The sequence below is a fragment of the Triturus cristatus genome, chromosome 5_2, assembly GCF_964204655.1.
Source record: "Triturus cristatus chromosome 5_2, aTriCri1.1, whole genome shotgun sequence".
NCBI classification, from domain to species: Eukaryota; Metazoa; Chordata; class Amphibia; order Caudata; family Salamandridae; genus Triturus; species Triturus cristatus.
Window position 1 is genome coordinate 1,102,879,175 of NC_140588.1, and position 16,531 is coordinate 1,102,895,705.

At 40.3% G+C, this 16,531-nt stretch overlaps 1 protein-coding gene across 1 annotated transcript in view; it reads left to right on the forward strand.

Annotated features, from left to right (window-relative positions):
* The first annotated feature begins 590 nt into the window (after positions 1–590).
* Positions 591–16,531, forward strand: part of LOC146829775 (nicotinamide N-methyltransferase-like) — a 47,011-nt gene continuing 31,070 nt past the window's right edge. The window contains exons 1-2 of the mRNA XM_085608492.1: positions 591–754; positions 14,087–14,294. Of these exons, the coding sequence (XP_085464618.1) occupies positions 607–754; positions 14,087–14,294 (356 nt within the window). The 5' untranslated portion in view covers positions 591–606. The remainder of the gene's footprint in view (positions 755–14,086; positions 14,295–16,531) is intronic.

Consider the following 16,531-nt stretch of genomic DNA (forward strand, 5'->3'; position numbering starts at 1 on the left):
TCGATCAGACATTTTAGATTTCCACGTCAACCGGAAATCTCCAAAGTAAAGTAAACCGATCTGCAGTGTCGTGTAGGATCTCACAAGTCTAATGGGGCAAGAACTTACAGTTACAAGTCCCACTGAAATTGAGTGCCCACTCATAATGAAGGGCAATTTTCTTGGGACTGTGAAGCATTTGCCAGTCTGCACTGAATTGCTAACTGTACCTGTTTAAGCCTTGTAAAAATTAGAGCCATTGGATGCTTTTCTATTTGGTCCAGGCAAAGAGTAGAGTTTTTCCCAAGGCCCTCATTTGAGCCCATCTTCATAACCTCATAAGTTTGTGGACATATATTAATGTTGAATATGGAGTTGCATCATGCTTCAAAGTGCAATACTTGCAAACAGTCAAAACTCACAAACAGCCACAAGCTAATAATGTTATGACGGTTGAGGATCATTGTTCCTGAGGGTAAAAGTGAAATTTTATGGGAACTAACATAAGTTGCACATGCATGAAGAGTTCTATCTATTTGAAGATAATTTAAAAGTTAAATTTCAAGCCATATATAGCATAGGAGCAAGTAGCACAGCTTTAAAGTTGGTAAAGGTTTCACCAGAGAAATGGCTTCTACTATGAACCTGAAAGAACTCTTTGCGAAGTATTTTAATCCAAGAAAGTTCCTGGAGGCATATTTCATCCGAGATTCTGACTTTTTTGATGATCACGTTACTCTGGTTTTTTCTAAATTCCTCAAATGCTCCTCGTCAGGTATGTTCTATTCATGGTCTTACTTATTTTTTGATTTCTGCTTGCAGCAGATAAACTCACAGAGTGGTACCAGAATAACGTCTAACATAAAAAATGAGCTCAAACCATTTGCAGTAGAGGATTGAGTATAAATGTTATGCAACAATAATGGTATTAAGAAACAAAATCTCTAAATTGTTGATACTATTGTCTCTTTTTTAAGAACTTGTGCTGTGGCCTCTATAATAGAACAGGGAAAACAGTAAATGCGTCAACAACAATACAATGATGCAATATAATTAACATCCGTCAGCTGGGGGGTCTGGCCAGGTCACCCATGGACCATGTGTTTAAAATAGAATCCATGAAGTCTGAAGCTACATGAATTTGTGCTCTTCTCCTCTCCGCCATGTTAAATAACTCTTGCCTTAAAAACTGAAACACGGTATACAGCCTGCATAAGGAGATCATTTATTGATATCAGGTGTATTGTGCACAGAAATGTAAGAAGATTGTTTAAAATAGCTTTTTTAATTGCTCAAGAATTCAAAATGCATTTATATCAACACTAAAGTAGTAGTTTATGTGAAATTTAGCGTTACACTTTTAAGTAACTTTGCTTCAGATCTGGAGAAAAGTGAATCAACTTACTGTTGTCAGGTCTCAGGAGTATGAAAGTTTACAGAAAGCAATTTTATTACAAATGGTTGAAAAATCTGTACTAATAGTTTTAACTTTGACTCAATAGACACAGATAACTGATCCCCTTCTATATGGAATTCTGATTGATTAAATATTTTCTGAACGCTATTCTGCAACATCTTTAGAAGCAACTTTTTGTACAATTCCTCAGATACTCAATTCCTACTCTGCTTTGATATTTCTTATTCGACGAACAGCTGGAAAATTACCAATGTTTATCTTTATTGCAATATTCATGGGTCATCCAATAATTTTACAGAGGTAGAGAATTTTTCTCATTTTTTCATTTTGAGAAAATGAGAACAATGCATCAATTTGGGGAATTATAGGTGAAAAGATCTGTCACATGCTCAAAATTACAGGACAAAGGGTTCAATGTTTATTGTTTAAAAATTTACAGGATTTTCTCTTTTGAATAATTGTATTACAGTTCGTCACTTTATAAAATGTCAAGCACATATCCAATTATTTTCCAGGATATTGTATGCACATTGAAATACACATGGGACTTGCTAAATACAGAAGAGGATCAGTCAGAATTAAACAATGTCTTACAGATCATGGCAAAGAAACCTATTGAATGTGTCCTACAAACTGTGCACCGTTTTTGATACTGTTGTATTCACAACATTATTCGGCATTCATATTAAGTACTCAGTCTTTGTATTCTCATTGTTTTATTCAAATATACACATAAGCTATTTGTTTAATGATCTTGTTATGCAATTCTTTCAGAATTTAATGCTATTAAATAAAAAATGGTAATTTTACTCTTTTTGACATTCTGAGTATAACGTTCATCAAAATTTTATACGTGCAAATCTCCACTCCCTGAAATTCATTTGAAATACGTCAGTACATCATTGAAAAAAAATTACTACTTCATGTTGTTTTCTTAAGGAGGGAATTCACTTTATTTAATTTAAACTTCAGTTAAAGATTTTTTATAATATTTAATATATTTACATTAATTTTAATTCAACTTGTGTTGTGGATTTTTTTAAAATGTTTTTGTATATTTAAATTACTTTATTAAGGTTAAAATATTTTTTTTTAAATTTGCTTACACTTCACCAAAGGGAGCTTTCCAACTTGACAGTCGATTCTATCTATAGTAAAATATTTATTTTAAATGTGAAACAAAATAATACCGTTTATTTTAGTCAATTGAATAAAAACAAATACATTTTCTGAAGTTTAAATACAAAATTCCAACCTGAAATGAAAATATATTTATTTTCTGAATATGCATTAATAATTATTAAAGTGGTATAGAGAATTAACTAAAAGTAATTAAAACATATATTTTAATAAAAGTAAATTTTACATTAATGTATTAATGCAAAAATGCTGTGGGCTGAGTGCTTGTGCAGGGTACTGCACGTTTTGTGGTGGCTGGGGTGGCAGCTTATCACGGACGACCTGGGCTGAGACCAGTACTGAGAGGTGAGAGTTCCTGGGAGGGGTTGAGCTCTCTTCGCACAAACCCCTCCACTGAAAACGGTGCTTCTATTTATGTTATTTCTGGAAAAAGCCTGGCTATAATTGAATCACATTATTTAAAGACCAGAGGCCTTCAACTGGGCCGCTACTGAGTGCTGCGGCAATAGGTGGCAAAAAAGGAAAAGAGAGCTTCTGTCTTCACTTGACCAACAGCTCAGCCTAGTGTGAGGGTGGAGGTGGTGACCTGGAAGAACAGGGGAGGAGGGGAGTGGACTTTGTATTGCTTTTCATCACTTCATTAATACTACCTGCTATCATACCTCTCGCACAGACTTTGTGCTGCTTTTCATCCCTTCAATATTACTACCAACTATCATACCATACTTCTCGTACAGACCCTCAAGAGAGCGGGGACTGTCATCTGAGGACCATATTGACCTCAGGGGGTCTATTCCCTGCCCTAATTTATCCCAAAAGTAAGCCAGTATTGTTGGAAGAGCACTTCTCACCCACAATGCTGGAACCTGAACCCTCCATTTGTCTTCAAACACCAAAGAAGGCCCGGTTTTGTTATATATGCTTGGGGTTGTCTGCTGCTTCCTGCTGCTCCTGCTTGCTTTTGTTGTACTGGGTCTGATTCTGGTATGGGACTGGTCTCCCCCCTCAAGTGTGTTGTGCCCTGCTGTAGTAGAAATTGTGAAGTCTGTCTGAGTCCCCTGCCCCTTTGCTTACTATGGGGAGGAGAAAGGCCTTGGAGGGTGGGCTGAGTTCACCAAAGCGGAACAAATAAAAAAAAACACAGAAACCTGCTGGAGACAACTGTGCTATCAACAGAACAGATAACCTTTTATCAGAATGTGAGCAGTTTCTTGTTCCTTCCCCCTCTGCATCATGTTCAGGTGTTCACCCAGGAGGTCCTAGACCTAATGCTGCCCCTAGCATTGTCCCCCACAACCACAGGAGAGTTCCTGGGATGTTTACCAGGTTGGGTAGAGCAAGCAAACCAGGAAACCGGGGTAATTCAGGCCAGGAACCCATTTGATAACCCTAGTGTAGATCCACCCTTACCATACTCTTCTGTTTTCCCTACTCTAGCTCCACTTGATGACATACCTTCCAGTTGTAATTGCTGTGCTCTCATGAGTGATCCACCTGTAGAGCAACTATCCAGTCATACTACACAATCCCTATTGTTCCCCGATCAAATAAAAATAAAGCAAATAAATTGACCCATGCTGGTGACCCTAATTCACTTGTATCACCTGTATGACTCTTGAGGCCCCTGGGTTACTCCTTGAAAAACATCTGGATTGGTTCTTCGAGGTCTCACTAGAGAAGTTTTGAGCTATCCTGGCAGCCGGGCTGACCCTGTGCTGGCCCATTTCTATCATCTATAAGGGAAACTGTTGGTTCTGAAAAACCTTCCTACGACCACTGGAAGAGAGGGCCCGCCATCTAGCCAAGTGCTCTTCCCTACCAGGCCACTCCCAGTCTGTAACATGTGATTCAAGCTCTGTTGGCCAAACTCAACCACACGTACTTCTCCAGTTAAAGATCTCTAGTGACCAGAAAATAACGGGTATTTGGGAGGGTCAGGGTGGAGCAAGTAAAAGCAGGAAAACGTTTCCATCCCCCTGACATGACAACACACCCCTAGTTTATTCACAACTTCCTTCTGAGTGCACCCCTGGGTGAAATTCCTGTGTTGTTGAGGAATAAGTCAGCACATTGGCTACAAACCAATACGAGGTGGCACTGTGACTTGACTCATGAGATCCTCTCTGTCAGACGTTCACTATGGTTTGGCATCCACCCTAAAGCTTGTCATGGGAATTGTGTGTTAGTGAATTTTAAGTCCCCTTTAACTGTTGAATCTTTATTTAGCCAGCTTGATCTGCTGGCACCCTGAGCAAGTCATATTAAAACACTACTGCTGGAGTACTTTTATAGGCCCTGCCATCATTTTTTCTCCATGACCGTTGAGGCGAGATCATACATTAGGTATGACTATTTCAGCTCTACATGTGTCAATTCCTATAATAAAAATCCCCCTCTAACTGTTTCCCTTCTAGATGCTCAGAACTGACGACTACAGTTGCAGGTAACTGGGGAATCCTTCCCTCTAGTGGCCATACATTTCAATTGGAACTCTGATGTCACACCCATCAGCTCTGAAACTAGATAGTGACCACTGATCACCAGTGCCCTTTAAATTGCACCATCATTGTTCAGAAACCTGTTTTGTTTGGAACCTTGTCACCTGTGGTCTATTTGCAGAGGTTCCAGCTTTTACACATGGTTCTTCCCCTAGAAGGACAACTTTGGTTACCACAATTCCACTGCAACACCTCTCTCTGTTTTGCCATCTAATTCAAGGGGACCAGCAAAGGATTTGGAACATGTTTTCATAGAACTTAGCTGGACTTCAATCTAAGGTGATAGATCCAGACTGGGGGATTTTCATTGACAAGTATGATATTTGAATGTCAGGTCCGGGTTTACTACCTTTTTCTGTCCAGCATCTTCAGGTGGAAGTGGTCAACCTGCTGGAGGATTAATTATGTGGTTAAAACATTCTTTAGATCTCCACATCACAAGACAAAATATAATTTCCACAGATGTTATGGGGCAATTCCTCGCTGGGGGTCCACCAACTGGTATGTTGTTAACATTTAAAACAGACCCAGTTGGGTAAACAGAATATCCGATACTCTGGGCGTCTTGTAAAAAGCCTTAAATTCCCTCCCACAGAATAATAGGGTAACAATTGTCGGAGACTTCAAAGTTACCTTTGTTCCCTTGAGCCCTGAGCCCTCTAAATTTACTGAAGCTGAAACTGCAGTTTGGGGGGTCCCTCATCTAGACCTAGGCCAGCCTACAAGATGCTCTCTCATTGCTGACCAAGTGATGAGCCTAACCCTTCATTTTGGTGTTAGAGCTTGTAATGGTTGGTCCCGTTCAGAATTTAGTGGTCCCTCACCTTCAAGTGTGTATTGTAAAAGAGCCGTATTGATCACATATTCCTGTCTCTTCCGCTATGGCCATCGCTCCTGGGCCTGGTAGTTGTTGAGCGCTATGAAAGTTACTATAATGCTCTCTACTTACCTCTAAGTGAGGGAAAAATTGAGTGTTTATCAATGTGCTGCCTTGGACTCTGGGATTGCTCTGTCAATTTGAAACAATAAGAGGCCTCTAAAATGGGGAGCTGTTTGTAAGGGCCAAAAAATGGTGACCCAGATATTCCAACGTGTGACTGATATGATGGATGCACTGAACACTGTGGAACCATCTAGCATGGTCATAATTTTATTGCTAAATCACATGAAAGTTATTTTAGCTCCATTTAAGTCATGATTAGCAAAGATGTCTGCAAAACCTAAACGTTTAATCCCGCTGTACCTGGTTCAATTCCAGTTGTAACAAATCAAGTGGTAACGTAATACAAAGTATGAAAAACGGAAATAGGCAAGAACTTATTTATGCTAGGAAAGAATATAAAGACATTCTCAACCAGGCCAAAATTAATGTGGAACAGGAGATTTGGGAGGACCTAGTAGCTGCAGTAAAGGCAGGGGATATTACAGATTTCTGTGGATTTGTGGCTCATGACAGGCAGAATGCCACTGCCAGTCTAGAATATAATTTACAGCCTCAGACCTGGGTGGACCATTTCCAAAAAATGTACATAGCCAAACCCAACCTGGAGTATGCCTATTCAGAAAATGCTACAGGCCTGCTCCCAGATGAAGGCCCCCCCTTATCCTTCCATCTAATGATGTAATGGCAGCAATAATGTCACTCCCAGCAGCTAAAGCTCCAGGCCTCGATTCCCTCCCCGGGGTCCTCTTCCGTTCAGAACCTTTGATCTGGGCCACATACTTCCAGGCACCGTTGCATTCTATACTTGCAGGCAGTCTGACCCCAGTCCCTGGCTTACTGCAGAGAATGTCCCTATTTACAAAAAAGGGCTTGAAGATGACCTGGGGAACTATAGGCATATCAGCCCTATTGAAATCCTCACAGAAACTATTTTGCCACCTTATATTTGACCAACTGCTTAATTGGCAAACAGCAACTCTGTTTTCTCAGAGCTCCAGGTGAATTTCAGAAATAGGATCAGCACGGTGGATCAAATACTCTGTTTCAGTGCCCTATATTGGAAAACAGGCCCTCATTATGCGGTCTTTGTTGACCTAAAGACAGCTTTCAATTCTGTGCCTAGGAGCAAGCTGCAGGAAGTTCTGGAAAAGATGGGTGTCGCCCAGTAAATTTTTTCTGTCTTTATCAGGTTGCATGGACTCAATACTGCCAGAGTCAGGCATGGCAACTGCGGAGTATTCACAGACCATTTAAAGATTAAAACTGGTGTTTGGCAGGGCTGTGTGCTGGCCCCGGCATTGTTCACACTTTATATTAATGACTTTGTGCACGCGTTTGATTTCCCTGGAAAAGACACAAACTTGGCCCTTATAAAACTGCAACGCTACTTTTCGCAGAAGACACGCTCTTAATTTCCAATATCCCACGTGGTCTGCAGGCACATCTTTACCACTTTTTAATCTTCTGTTGTGAGCATGTTCTGGAACTAAACATCAACAAAATAAAATGTATGGCTTTTAATCCACATAAATCGGGTGCAGGGCGCTGAGCTGGTCCTCTCATATCAAGAGATATTCACTAAAACTTTAGCAAGAAGCTGATTCAGTAGTCAAACTGTGCAAATGGGCCTATGCATTCTCTAGAACGAGTTGGGGAGCTCTACAACATCAAAGCAAAAAGCTTAGCCATGAACGCGGTAAAATTATGGGGACATGTCAATGGAATGTTCTCAGTAAAACCAAAGAAAGGTTCATGAGGAGCATTCTCAACCTTCCTCAGAGACCCTCCCACCTCCCCAACTGCTGGACCTGGGAATTATTCCTATAACTAAACTTATGCAGTGTCACCCTATCTTATACTGGCATTTGCTGTGGTCAATGGACCAACTAGAATCCCATAGAACTGTGATTATGCCCTAGATGAAGCTCCCTCTGCTTTGAAATCACCCCTTTACACACTATTGCAATTCTCATTTATTTTTTTCTTCCCTGATCTTATTGTCGGACAAGGTTTTATGAGATGTATTTATTTTCATTTGTAACCATTTTAAATAGTTTATTTATTATAGCACTATTTCCTATGAGATTTTATTTGCAATACCTATGCCATTATTTTCTGTGGGAGGGTATTGTTGTATCAGTGGTTGGTCCAGTGGTCTTAATTCAGCTAAAAGTTGAAGTAATTAGTTTTGGGTACCTCTGTGGCTATATAGAAAAGGGCTCACCCTTTTGAGGATAGGCACATGCCCCTCTGTAACCCTCCTTAAATCACTACTCATTCCGCCCTACAATGTAGCGAAAGCACATGTAAGAATCTCCCAAAAGCAGATACAGGACAGTAGAGCTGGAGATTTACGCTTATACATTTTTAAATAGCTTTTTTGTACTTTAGTATTCCTATTGCAGTACTTCTACCTGTACCGTTAAATGCCGGTTGTCAATATGCCCACTATTTTTGCATTTCATAACTCTGCCAATTCCTCAAAAGGCCTGTTTGTCCTGAATTACTTTTGGGCTTGTAAAGTATCTTGTGCAGTAGTTAAAGTAAAGCCTAGTATTAATTGCAGTAATCTGACTAGATATCAATATAGATATAATTAATGAAATCCACTACAAAAACAAAAAAGCATAATAAGTGCAAGAATCATACAATACATTTTAAAATCCTGCACCCTAAAATTGCAATTAAAAAATGAATAGAATAATTTGTCATGTAACAATTCAATCACATTTATAAATTCATTACATCAATCCTCCCCAACAGTACTCATCATTCTTTTGAGGAAGAACATCAAAACAGTTACATTACCTAATCAGCTTATCAGTTGAGGCAATTCTACCCAAAAAGATAGCTTTAGAAGTCGATGTTACACAGGCTGCTAATGTGTGGGGGCGGACAACCAATATGGAATAGGAATTTTCCCTTAAGCTATCGACAAAATTGGTGAGCAGAGTGCTGTAGGCCCCTTCTAAGTACCTGATCATAATCAGCTGTTTGGATTGCTTTCCAACCGACCCCTTCGGAAAGCCTCCAGTAATCCCTTTCCGCCCGAGGGATTACAATGGCAGATTCTCACAGCCTTTCTGTGCCAGCCTTTCTGACACAGAAAGGCTTTGGGAATCTGATTTTGGGGGTCCCCAGCAGGGCCTCCATGGGTTCAAGGCCTCCGGATGGTGACCTAGGGAGCACAGATAGGCTGTGTGAGGAGGAGAAACTGTGCAAGATTTCTGCTTCTGACCGATACTGGGGGCAAGGACTGCTAGTCTCCCTGCTAGTGAATGGGACATCGTGCAAGGAAACCAAGAAGACACTCTTTGGAGCTCGAATCACCATTCCCAGTCTGCTTGTCAAGATAAGCGTGTCCACTGAGGGAGAGTAATGCATTGGATGGGGTAAAATCATGTGGGGAGCCCAAGCGAGTGGACTCCCAGTGCAAGGTGTGTGGAGTCTGCAGTTGCATTAGTTGGCCATTGCCCAGGTGCAGATTCTTGCGGCAACTACTGTATCCCAGAGGTCTTCACAATGATTGCCATGAGGAGAGTGCCTTGTACGGTGAGTGAAGTCTCCACAATGCCCTGATGACCCTATAGGCCAGGATGAGCAGATGTGAAAATATTGCTAGAGTAAGTTGCCAACACCTGTGTGGAGTCTAGTAGTAACCCAGTATGCCAGGAGGAACTGCTGTGGTATGGACTACCATGTGGTGAAGGACAGCGCCTTGGCAGGTAGTGATAACAGCAAATCAGTTTGCCAGGAGGGGCTGCTGCTATCAGGGATTGCTGAGGATCGGGCATTCGTCTGACAATTGTGAATTGCTCAACCCGCGAGTCACTACCAAGCATTAGGATTGTGCCAGAGTTCCCTGTGAGATGAGGAGGACTCTGGGATTAATGAAATCCAGTTCAGCCCCCCATTGGAGAGCATCAAACCGTTCAGGAGGAGCACTAGATCACCTATGGTTACTAATAGATCCAGCGGCATAAGCTCTGGACACAGAGCATGCATGCAGCTGACACCTTCACCAGGACCAGATCAGTGTGAGTATCCATGGTCAGGGCAATAGCTGAGATCCTGCAAGCTTCCTTGCTGCTGGAACAGGTAAGACTGGTTAGGGGCCTATCATTGGACTTGCTGCTAAGGACTACTTTATTTAGAGTCAGAGTGGACTCTTGAGTTAATGCCTTCAATTAAGCAATCCCTGGATGTGGCTCCAGTGAATAGGGAATAACACCTACCACATTATGAAGAGTGGTTGGACAGGGATTTTTCATCGAAACACTAGACCCCCACCTCATTTTTCCTGCATGTCACAATTCTATTTGAATGTGTAGAGTTACAGATAAAATAGGTTTTTGACTGGACATCAATTTGTTGACACTGCTGCATGCTCTTTTAGTTGTGACTTGTGTTCACTAACCTGTATTCAGACTTGACGTGCAAGGTAGCTTTGGACTGCTCAGCTACAGCTACCATTGAGAGTCAAGTGCAGAAGGTGGACTTGGCCACGTTGCTCAAGTTCTATAGTAGTTCGGGACTAGTACATCAGGAGTAAGAGGCCTCAACCCCCTATATTGCATCTATTAACCCCTGCATGCCCTGTGGCCCTCTGAAAGAGGTTCTGCCACTTACTTTGGCATGTCTATATACTCCAACGTTGTTGCATATAGCAGTCTAGTCGATCAAGGTATCATTTTAGGTGCATAAGAAGGAGCGAATCAAAAGCACTCATTATCACACAGGTCAGGGAACAACATGCAGTGCAGGTTTTGGTCCCTCACAATGAGTCACTCCTTCTCTTGAAAGTGCCAACACAAGGTATCGTGGGGTTAACAACATGTGAGCAAGGAAAAGTGGAGTGAGAAAGGCGGAGAAAAAACATGCCTCTTCTGCTTTAATTCACAGACATTTTGCTGGTATGCACCCATAACTTGGTCCATGCCTTGTACACTAAATAACATGGCACCAGAATATTGTTGTGTAAATGTAATCTTACATAAATAAAATGTCCACAATATCCTATTCTAAGATCTTGTTTCATATGGGGTGATAAAAGAAAATTATACCTAACGGAGCAATATATTTGTAAACAGCTGTATTGGATGTGATGTATTCAGTGTGAGATTGCTAAAGTGGAAAAGACAGCAGATAATTTAGCAATTAAGGTTAATGAAAGATTAGCCTGCATTTATAAAATCATCTTGGAAGTCTCCAGCTGATCATATACTGCTCTTGAGGCTGGTTCTGCTCTCTCTGTAAAGCATGGTGAGCAGTGCAAGCTGTCTATATTTATTGGTACTATCAATATAATAAAAACAAGGATGACATAGGCGAGTTAAATGTGATTAGGAAATCTCCACCTTTACTAGCACACACTAATGGTGAAAGGCATTGTAATTTTCTTTGCATTCACACATTTTTTGTCATGCGTCGAGATAAACACCTGAGATCTAAAATCACTAAAAAAGAGAAGCAGTGCAGATAGAATTTATTCAACATGCAAGGACCTTGGTGGGTCTTGAATAGTGCACTAAAAGGCCATGTTCAAAATGCTGTAGTACTAGGTAAATGTTTGCGGTTCATACACTAGACTCAAATGCAGTTTTCAGGTGTAAAACTGAATTGGAGAAGTCTAGACAAACACCACATGTAGGTAAACTTGACTCAATTTGGTGGAGAGCTGTTAATCTCCATTTTCAATAATGGCAAGATAATAATTCATTAAACAGATGAGAGATGTGCACATTTAAAAAATAAATTCAAATTATCCCTAGAATGAGTTTCCCTACTCCCTCCCTTTACTAAACTCATCCCTGCCTAGGTCACATTACTTTCCTTGTGACTCTTTCGTAGTTCCTCTCCTCATCCTCGTCCTCCTCCTCATCCCCTGCTCCTCAGCTTCCCCATACAACTCTAAGGGCATCTAGACAGTTAAAATGTTTGTCCCACATCTGCTACATACCTGCTGGTTAGTAAGTTCAACCAGAACAGGACACACATTCCTCTTCTGCCCCCCCCCCCCCAGTTGATAGCTTTCTCCACCTAATTTATTTCCTTCCTTGGCAAATTCCCCTACAGAGCAAATACATGAAAAGAGTCCATCATCAAGCTTTAACTGAAAAATATGTCGTAATATTTCTGAAGTGGAACCCCTTTTAGAGTCCCATGGCCCTATTCACAGGTCTCTGGATTTGAAAACTTACTAAACTGTCCCCCATTTGCCCCTATGACATGAGGACACCGCTGATCACCTATAATCAGAAAACTCTTATCGACAATCTGCACGGTTTTCTCTCTGAAATGCCGAAATTTATCTCACCCATTTTATTATTGAAAATTGTCCTGTCCACCCTTGAATCTACGTTCAACCTTCTCCTGTTCTCTTAGTGGTCCTCTAGTACCTCTAATGGCCATCTCAAAACATCTCTCCAATCCAATAAGTCTCCCTGTCTCAGAATAGTCCAACAAATTATCTTAAAGAGTGACATTCAATGCTTTGACTATCTCATCCAGTTCTCTCACCTCCCAATCTCCTATTCATTCAGAAACCTCCAAGTCTTACTGTATGCTGTTCACAACTAATTCTCTTGAAGATAGCAGCAATACTCCTTCTGATATCATTCCATCTTCCCAAATTACCGGTCTACATAGTACTCTTCATAATTTCTTACATGACAGCCATCTACCTTCATACATCAATCCTACCTCCCAAAGTACAGCTGGTGCTCATACTTATAATCTAGGTATCAAGAGAGATACATAGTTTGCTTTTCTGTCTAAGAGAACTCAAACTAACACCTAAACTACCTTGGAAATTGTGAATAATTCCTAACTTAGAAGATCCATTTTAAATATTTTGCTCCACTGCAGATCAGAAGCAGACACTACATTGAATTTGTGGATTTGATCCAGTCCCACAACTAGACGCATTTTCTTGATGGAAACTTGACTCTCCGACTCTTCCCATCCTGTACTATTCTCCATAAATGGGACAATAACAAGTTAGATGGGTTGCATGTATTTACTGTTGTTCTTTGCCGGGCAAAACCCTTAGGGTATCTCAAACGTCTCTCTGTTGAAATTAAGATCTTCAAACCAGAGCCTTGAATATTAACATAATCAACCACCCTCCTGATTATATTATTCTGTTCGTTGAACATCTCATGGATAAAATACAACTCCATTAGCTTTTTTCTGTGTGACTTCAATTTAAACAGAGGAGATAATTCTGATTCCACTGTGTTACAACTAACCATCTTTCTGATCAACAATGACCTCATACAATTCTGTTCCAAACCTAACTCATTAGAAAAGGGTTTTTCCTCGACTGCTTCATTAGCAGAAAACATCTTATGGAGTGCCACCTATACTATAATGCACTGGTCTGACCAATTTCCTGTTTCTTACTCCCTGGGTCATGCACATCAACCCTTACTAAGATTAAATAACAAATCAATAAAATGTTCCCTGGTTGATTCACACGCAGAGGTTTTTACAGGTCTGGCATTGAATACACGCTAAAAGGTTATGTCTTACATGCACCCTGTTGTGTGGTAAAAAAAAAAAAGTGACACAACCATGTAAAGAATATGGCCCTAAGTGACCTGACTTTGGCACAAGCAGTGTGATGGGCAGATGCAAGAGACATCTTGATTTCTAGTCCTAAGCACTTGAAAGGAAATGTTTATATAGCCTAGATTTATATAAATCCAAGGCAAAAACACACTGCAGAAAATCTATAGTCTACAAGAGGTGCAAGTACCTTTGACGAAAGAATCAAAACCCACACCCCCCCACTGAATAACACCTCTAAAACAAATGAAAGAAAGGGATAACCTTCCAACTTCCTCTACCACCCAGTCACAGAAGCTGAGTCCCAAATTAGACACTGCAGACTTCAAATTAGATCTGGGGTGGTTATGAGGGTCAAAAGAGAGACTGAGAGGATATATGACAGACTCATATGATGCAAGATGACCACAATATGTAACATATAAATGATAATGATGAGCCTACTGAACATATTTATTCATTCTAGTTTGCTGATGAAAAAGAGACATTTACGTGTTATAGATTCTTATTTCACTCAAGTATGAATGTTTTTGTAAACAGGTGATGTTAAAGGAGACTCCCTAATTGGACTTTGCCTTGGGCCCTATTTACATTACACTCTCCCACTTTGTGACAATTTCAACGAGATCACCTTTGCCTGCGCTGATGACAATTCCCTCCAAGAGATGCAGAAATGGTTGAAGAATGAACCTGATGCCCTGGATTATAGTCACGCCATGGAGATGATTTGTGAGCTTCAGGGCAGAGGGTATGTATTTGGCTCTGTATTAACACTGTCCTACTTTGTTTTCCTATCCATCTTCTCTTTGCATTACTCCTATAAAGAATGTGAGTGCTCATAGAGAGGAGCAAATGCACCAAGGGGGGAGTTTATGAAAGTAAGGGTTAGATACCCCGATTAGAAGTGTAAAAGAAGGAATAATCTTCTGTACTTTATTCTTGGGCTTCCAAGATCACTGACTCAGTTACCCAGAATCACAAATAAACCAAAGGCTCACCAAGCTACCCTGGATTCTTTTAGTCACACCTTTTTTGTAGAAAAGCTTTAATGCCATACCAATTTAATTTCAGGTCATGATTTTAATAAGTGTTGACTTAGTTCCTCACTCTGACATGTACCTGTTTATGCACTTCATGTCCTCAGACTGTTTAATGAATGTTGAACACAAGTAGGAAAGTGAGAGGATGTTGTAGATTGTTGTCGCCCTCATTACTTTATAAAGAACATGCAACAAATGCACCTTCGCTAGTGGTTACCAAATCTTTAGTGGATTACCATCTCATGACTCTCATCTCATTGGTTGATGGCATGCTTCATCATTGGGTAGACATCTAGAACTTGGAAGCATCTAAACATTCTTCTGTCTTACAACCTACCTGTCCATCATTTTGGAATATGAGGGTCCCGTTGAGTGCAGTTTTTTTTTATCATCGGCATTTTCAAATGTATTTTAAATGCATGACATGGAAATCACACCAATAAAATCTTTTAGGGCCACTCCACAAACAATCTTAGTTTAGAGGTAAATGTGTTAAATATGAAACCTGGCAGTCTAAAATCTCCCAATCCTATCTCTCTAATAACATACCAATGGTCAGACTGGCTGATGGAGAGACCATCGTACATAAGCACATCTGGTGCAACTAAGCTCTATTTGTCAGTGTTAAGGCCACTCAGATCTCACCGTATGGTTTCTATAAAGGCACAATAAAGGTAAAAATATGGATTTGTGATAATATGGCCCTTTTAAAGCTACCACACAGAAAAAAAAGATCCAACGTAGAGCCAATACAGGGAAGAAAGAACTGGCTACAAGTCTCATAGAGCCAGTTTGTGTTAAATTCTAGACATTAGCATAAGCAATTTATGCAAATGTCATATACAAGAAGGGCTCCAAGGGAACTATTTCTCCTCTCAAGTATATTTAAATTAGAGGGTAAGCACATACACCTTCATTGGGTTGGCTTGGTTGCGCTATGACACAGAGTTTTGTTCAAGGAAGGAGGAGGATAACTCTTTAACTAGAACCAAGTTAGATATTGACTTTTGGCAGTAGTGGATGGCTTTAAAAGTAACACTTCCTATGAAAAATAATGCCTGTGCTTCATCTATTCTCACATTTATCCTCCACTTTCAGTCGAACAGCCTCAAGGATGGGTAGATTTATTGGCAAAACTAACACACTCAAACTGGAGGACTGCGCATAAGACAGAACAGTTTTAAAATTACTGAAAAATGTTTATAAATGCTGGTCTAGGATTTCACATGAAGGTCTGCAAAACTCCAGGTGGGATGGAAATTCTTCATCAATGTTTAAACTGTCTGGAGAAACTTCATAATTTTGCTACACAATTTTATTCCCCAAAAAGGCATAGGGGGAGTTTAGACTCATACGTAACATATCTCAAGTATATCAACCAATGATTTTTTTAAATGGCTGAGGCTGTGTTATCCCTCAGTATGATTCCAACTTTTTATGATGCATTCTTTCATCTGTCTCTAAGCTTCACCCTTGTCACCTATGTGTGTTCTGCCTTTGAACTGAGTCTGCCTCCTGCGAGAATGGCTCCACTTTACTGGTAGAGGAACAGTACCTATCTGCATGATTTTTCACTTGCGGAGAGAGGGTGTCATCCAAATTCATCCACACACAAAGAAGTGTGTGGTACCTGGAAAAGTCTCCTTATAGTAAAGAGAGTTGATACCAAGGTAAAAAAAATTTGGGCGATGTGTTCTTTGTGTGGGAGGTTGTTGTCCTTCTTGAATCCGGGTGACTTAGCATTGGGTCAACATGAGGGATCCAATATGTCTACTTTCATGACTTAGAGCCAAGTTTGGAGTAGTTGTAGCTTGTTGTTACTAGAGAATAAAAGTAATTCTGTTTTGGCTCTGATGAGCTTAAGATAGGAGTTAGACATCCAGGTATGGATAAAGAACACAGGGAGATAATGGATGCTTGATGTGGAAAAGAACACCAAGTAGAA